At 42.0% G+C, this 6,945-nt stretch overlaps 1 protein-coding gene across 1 annotated transcript; it reads right to left on the reverse strand.

Annotated features, from left to right (window-relative positions):
- Nucleotides 1-4,878: 4,878 nt before the first annotated feature.
- Nucleotides 4,879-6,045, reverse strand: LOC147358832 (olfactory receptor 5B12-like). Its single transcript, XM_086338747.1, has one exon. The coding sequence runs from the start codon at nt 5,830-5,832 to the stop codon at nt 4,879-4,881; it is 954 nt and encodes a 317-aa protein (XP_086194873.1). The 5' UTR covers nt 5,833-6,045.
- Between the last annotated feature and the right edge of the window lie 900 nt (nt 6,046-6,945).

Here is a 6,945-nt window from a genome sequence, read left to right on the forward strand (position 1 = left end):
TTTAATGCCTTTTATTGCCATACCTCATTTTACTGTGCTTTGCTTTAGTGAGCTTTATAGATACATTTTTTTTTTCCTTGTTAATTTTCTGTTTAGTTGATCTATCCATAAGTGTGAGTGGGGTATTAAAGTCTCCCACTATTATTGTGTTATTGTTAATTTCTCCTTTCATACTTGTTAGGATTTGTCTTACATACTGCGGTGCTCCCATGTTGGGTGGATATATATTTATAATTGTTATATCTTCTTCTTGGATTGATCCTTTGATCATTATGTAGTGACCTTCTTTGTCTCTTTTCACAGCCTTTGTTTTAAAGTCTAATTTATCTGATACGAGTATTGTGACTCCTGCTTTCTTTTGGTCCCTATTTGCATGGAAAATCTTTTTCCAGCCCTTCATTTTCAGTCTGTATGTGTCCCCTGTTTTGAGGTGGGTCTCTTGTAGACAACATATGTAGGGGTCTTGTTTTTGTATCCATTCAGCCAGTCTTTGTCTTTTGGTTGGGGCATTCAACCCATTTACGTTTAAGGTAATTACTAATAAGTATGATCCCGTTGCCATTTACTTTATTGTTTTGGGTTCGAGTTTATACACCATTTTTGTGTTTCCTGTCTAGAGAATATCCTTTAGTATTTGTTGGAGAGCTGGTTTGGTTGTGCAGAATTCTCTCAGCTTTTGCTTGTCTGAAAAGCTTTTGATTTCTCCTTCATACTTGAATGAGATCCTTGCTGGGTACAATAATCTGGGCTGTAGGTTATTTTCTTTCATCATTTTAAGTATGTCTTGCCATTCCCTCCTGGCTTGAAGAGTTTCTATTGAAAGATCAGCTGTTATCCTTATCGGAATTCCCTTGTGTGTTATTTGTTGTTTTTCCCTTGCTGCTTTTAATATTTGTTCTTTGTGTTTGATCTTTGTTAATTTGATTAATATGTGTCTTGGGGTGTTTCTCCTTGGGTTTATCCTGTTTGGGACTCTCTGGGTTTCTTGGACTTGGGTGATTATTTCCTTCCCCATTTTAGGGAAGTTTTCAACTATTATCTCCTCAAGTATTTTCTCATGGTCTTTCTTTTTGTCTTCTTCTTCTGGAACCCCTATGATTCGAATGTTGTAGCGTTTAATATTGTCCTGGAGGTCTCTGAGATTGTCCTCATTTCTTTTAATTCGTTTTTCTTTTATCCTCTCTGATTCATTTATTTCTACCATTCTATCTTCTAATTCACTAATCCTATCTTCTGCCTCTGTTATTCTACTATTTGTTGGCTCCAGAGTGTTTTTAATTTCATTTATTGCATTATTCATTATATATTGACTCTTTTTTATTTCTTCTAGGTCCTTGTTAAACCTTTCTTGCATCTTCTCAATCCTTGTCTCCAGGCTATTTATCTGTGATTCCATTTTAATTTCAAGATTTTGGATCAATTTCACTATCATTATTTGGAATTCTTTATCAGGTAGATTCCCTATCTCTTCCTCTTTTGTTTGGTTTGGTGGGCATTTATCCTGTTCCTTTATCTGCTGGGTATTCCTCTGTCTCTTCATCTTGTTTAAATTGCTGAGTTTGGGAGTCCTTTCTGTATTCTGGCAGTTTGTGGAGTTCTCTTTACTGTGGCGTTTCCTCGCTGTGTGTGGGTATGTAGAGGTGGCTTGTCAAGGTTTCCTGGTTAGGGAAGCTTGTGTCGGTGTTCTGGTGGGTGGAGCTGTATTTCTTCTCTTTGTTCAGTCGCGCTATGGGGAGGGAGGGAGGGATGCTGCAAACAAATGACACTGGCGTGCGCTTGCAGTGCCTCAGCCACACTGGGTCTGCCCCCGCTCACGGCGCGTGTAGCCTCCCTGCCCACACTGCTCAGGCTCTAGGTTGTTCCTCCGGGAACAATCCGAGGCTGGCCCTGGGCTGCATGCACCTCCCAGGTCCAAGCCGCTCAGGTTCAGGCACTCAGGTAGTCCTCAGAGGCGCAGACTCAGTTGGGGCTGCGTTTTGTGCTCTTCCCAGGTCCGAGCAGCTCAGGTGATGAGGTGTTTGGCGAGCGCCAATGCTGCGACTTATCGCCTCCCCGCCACTTGGTTATCTGGGTGTAAAACCGGCGCACCTTCTCAGGCAGATGTTGACCGTCCAGACCCCCAATAAGTTTTAGTTAGCAAAGAAGCCAGTTTTATAGATAATGTCTCTCTGGGGCTGAGATTGCCCCCTTCCGGCTCTGGCTGCCTGTCACCGGAGGGGGAAGGTTTGCAGCCGGCTACCTCTGTTTAGTCCTTTGTTCCGTGCACGGGCTGGCGGTGTCTTAGGTTAGGGCTGGCTTTTCGCATGGTAGATATCCCACAGTCTGGTTTGCTAGCCCAAATTATTTCACTCAGATAGCGCTCAGGGTATTCGGGCCAGATTCTTACTCTCAGTGATGCAGCCCACGCCGCGCCTCCCTGCCCAGCCCCCGCTTGCTAATGGCGGATGCAGGCGTCTGCGCTGCTTCTCCGCTGGAGGAGTTACCGTAGGGCTCGCAATCTGCGAGTTTTAATTGTTTATTTATTTTTTCTCCCTGTTATGTTGTCCTCTGTGCTTCCAAAGCTTGGCACAGATTTGGCAGTGAGAAGGTTTCCTGGTGTTTGGAAACTTCTCTCTTTTTAAGACTCCCTTCCCGGGACGGAACTCCGTCCCTCCCTCTTTTGTCTCTTTTATTGTCTTTAATATTTTTTCCTACCTCCTTTTGAGGAGTTGGGTTGCTTTTCTGGGTGCCTGATGTCCTCTGCCGGCATTCAGAAGTTGTTTTGTGGAATTTACTCGATGTTTAAATGCTCTTTTGATGAATTTGTGGGGGAGAAAGTGTTTTCCCCGTCCTACTCCTCCGCCATCTTGGGGCCTTCCTCATATGTTTTCTATTATACATGTGTTCTAAATCATTTGACCTGGAAATAAATATTCACATAAAAACCAGTATATAGTGAATTGATAATTCAAAGAAATCTTTTTTAGACTCAATTAATTTGATACTGTTTTCTTTGTAAAATATATCTTTATAGTTATCAGATCTCTGAATTAGTGTTCTAATATACCCAAATTTAAAAGTCATGCTACACGAGTATTACTCAGCCATTATAAAGAATATATTTGAATCAGTTCTAATGAAATGGATGAAACTGGAGCCTATTATACAGAGTGAAGTAAGCCAGAAAGAAAAACACCAATACCGTATAGTAATGCATATATATGGAATTTAGAAAGATGGTAATGATAACCCGGTATGTGAGACAGCAAAAGAGACACAGATGTATAGAACAATCTTTTGGACTTTGTGGGAGAGGGAGAGGGTGGGATGATTTGGGAGAATGGCATTGAAACATGTATAATATCATATATGAAACAAATCGCCAGTCCAGGTTCAATGCAGGATACAGGATGCTTGGGGCTGGTGCACTGGGATGACCCAGAGGGATGGTACAGGGAGGGAGGAGGGAGGGGGGTTCAGGATGGGGAACACGTGTATACCTGCAGTGGATGCATGTTGATGTATGGCAAAACCAATACAATATTGTGAAGTAGCCTCCAATTAAAAGAAATAAATTTAAAAAAAAAAGTCATGCTACGTTATTCTTAGAGTGTGGTAAGTATCAGTAAGCTTAACCTCTAATTTGAGCCTGATCTATCCATTGAAGACCTGACTGTATACAGGAAGGAAGGAACATAAAATGTATCCTGGGCTGAGCATCTGAAGACAGAGTCAAGGCTTACTGTAAAACTAAATGCTGGTGTTTTTTTTGTTTTGTTTTGTTTTTTAATTTCAGTGAATTAAAATATGTTTTCTTTAGTTTCCCTTGTCTTATATGCGCTATTCTTTTTTCATCAAAGTTATCACATGAAGCTGTTCCTCTGGGTAATGAGTCAGTAAAGATGAATACAGAGCTAAATAGAGGTGCTCATACGGTGATCTCCCTGGTGGTCCAGTGGTTGAATGTCCACCTGCCAGTGCAGGGGACACAGCTTCCATCCTTGGTCTGGGAAGATCTCACATGCTTGGGAGCAACTAAGCCCATGAGTCACAACTATTGAGCCTGTATCCTGGAGTCCTAGAGCTGCAACTACTGAAGCCCGCATTCCTAGAGTCTGTGCTTCAAAACAAGAGAAGCCACCACAATGAGAAGCCTGCGCATGGAAGTGAAGAGTAGTCCCCACTCACCACAACTACAGAAAGCCAGCATGAAGCAATGAAGACACAACGGCCATAAAGAAATAAAATTGTTTTAAAAAGATGCTCATGTAATGATGCTTATTATCATTGAAAAAAGAATAAACCAAACAAAAGCACTCAGTAATAAATCTAGAATGAGGTGGTTTGGTTCAAATATTGAAATGAGTTTATCTTCAGGTAAAAAGGTTTTAAAAATAAAATTAATATCACATAGCAAACAATAACTTCTATTTTAAAATATATAGGTTTACATTTAAGAATGTATTAAGAATGTACCAGACACCAAAAGCATTTTTCAAATTATGCTATAAAACTAGACAAGTCTAGCTTGTCTCTTGAACTCAGTTTTCTGTCCACCATGAATCGTATGAGTTGCATGTGATTTGCATGAATAAAACGCTTGTGGGCATGTACTTCAATAGGCATGTGAGCATAAATGTGCATGTGAATGTGGATGGTCATGGAAGCAAATGTACAATAAAATGTAATCCAAAAGAAATCTTATAAATTACAGGTTCGTGGTTGACTCTTCCAAAGTTATTTTTCATGAGATCTCACTTTGCCCACACATTTACTTCACAGATTTAAAAATAACTTGAGAAGGTATGTCAAAATTTTACATAATTGTTGGCCTAGCAAGTCAATACTTTCCCTAGCTTGACTGAACTATATCAAACCATCTTATTTGTTTCTGTATAATTAAAATATGTATCTTAGAGGAGACTTTGCTTTCCCCACAGCCTTTTTTAGCGCCCTCTTGACCTCTTTGTTCCGCAGACTATAGATCAGCGGATTCAGCATGGGGATGACTATGGCGTAGGACACAGACGCCATCTTGTCTGTGCTCATGGAATGGCGGGGGCCGGGCTGTAGGTACATGAAAGCGCCTGTCGCATAGAAGATGGAGACGGAAGTGAGGTGGGACGCACAGGTGGAAAAGGCCTTCTGATGTCCTTCAGATGAGTGCACCCTCAGAATGGTGACAAAGATAAACAGGTAAGAGATCAAGATGACCATAATAGTGAAGATGATATTGAAGCCTGCCAAAATAAAAAACACCATCTCACTTCTGATGCTGTCTGAGCATGAGAGAGCCAGGAGAGGAGTAGCATCACAGAAGAAGTGATCGATCACATTGGATCTGCAGAAAGAGAGACTGAATGCATTCCAAGTGTGAACAGAGGCCTCCAGAAAACCAAAGACATAGCATCCTACGACCATCCAAGCACACACCCTTGGTGTCATGATGTTGGTGTAATGGAGTGGCTTACACACTGCAGCATGACGGTCATAGGCCATTGAGGCCAAGAGAAAAGTTTCTACAATCAGAAAGACAGCAAAAAAATACAACTGAGCAGCACAAGCTTTGTAGGAAATGACCTTGTCTCCCGTGAGGAATCCAGCCATCACTTTGGGAGTGACGGCTGTGGAGTAACCAAAGTCCATCAGGGAGAGGTGGCTGAGGAAGACGTACATGGGAGTGTGGAGACGAGAGTCCAGCAGGATCAACGTGATCACCCCCAGGTTCCCAACCAGAGTGAGGAGGTAGATGAGTGTGAACACTAGAAAGAGTGGGATCTGCAGTTGTGGGTCATCAGTTATCCCGGCAAGAATGAACTCAGTCACGACCGTACTATTCTCCTTGGGGATCATTTGTGCAGTATGTGAATGGCCTATAGCAATGAAAAAAGAAAGCCTGGTTAGTATCTGAACTTAGAACTAGCATGATGCCCAAGATCGCCTTATATCAGAATTTTCTGTATTAACTTATGCATAATAACAAAAGGTAATTTTTAAATATTGGTAGAAACATGGAATGCTCTACTTTTAAGGATTTTGAAGATACTATAACCCAATCTTCTATCCTCATAAATGATTGAAACTGAAGTTCAGAGATGGAAAGAGACATGCAAAATCATCGGAAAAATCTGTTAAATGTGAGATTTGTTATAGGACTTCCCTGGCAGGTCAGTGGTTAAGACTCCGTGCTTTCAATGCAGGGGGAGGCAAGTTCGATCCTTAGTCAGGGAACTAATATTTCACATCCATGGCTAATATTTCACATATATCAGCCATAGCAGCACTGCTGATAAAGACAAAGGGGGAAAAAAGCCAATTCATTGGAAAAGACCCTGATACTGGGAAAGCTTGAGGGTAGGAGAAGGGGGAAACAGAGGATGAGATGATTGGATGGCATCATCATCTCAATGGACATGAATCTGAGCAGACTCCAGGAGACGGTGAAGGACAGAGAGGCCTAATATGCTGCAGTCCATGGGTTTGCAAAGAGCTGGACATGACTGAGTGACTGAGCACTCGTGCACCCTCGCTAGACACTGTTTTTTGGTTATAACCTGTGAAGTACCATTGATCATTTTGTTAGTCCTAATAATTTCTTTATCTTAATTTAAGCTGTGAAGAAGGCTGAGCACTGAAGAATTGATGCTTTTGAACTGTGGCGTTGGAGAAGACTCTTGAGAGTCCCTTGGACTGCAAGGAGATCCAACCAGTCCATTCTGAAGGAGATGAGCCCTGGGATTTCTTTGGAAGGAATGATGCTAAAGCTGAAACTCCAGTACTTTGGCCACCTCATGCGAAGAGTTGACTCACTGGAAAAGACTCTGATGCTGGGAGGGATTGGGGGCAGGAGGAGAAGGGGGACAAAGGAGGAGATGGCTGGATGGCATCACTGACTCGATGGATGTGAGTCTGAGTGAACTCCGGGAGTTGGTGATGGACAGGGAGGCCTGGCGTGCTGCGATTCAT

Source organism: Bos grunniens, chromosome 15 (genome assembly GCF_055505025.1).
Source record: "Bos grunniens cultivar Pamir isolate PY7600 chromosome 15, Bosgru_T2T1.0, whole genome shotgun sequence".
Lineage (NCBI taxonomy): Eukaryota > Metazoa > Chordata > Mammalia > Artiodactyla > Bovidae > Bos > Bos grunniens.

What these genes read in the sequence shown, in the direction of transcription:
- LOC147358832 (XM_086338747.1), bottom strand. Translation starts at nt 5,832, where the DNA reads ATGATCCCCAAGGAGAATAGTACGGTCGTGACTGAGTTCATTCTTGCC.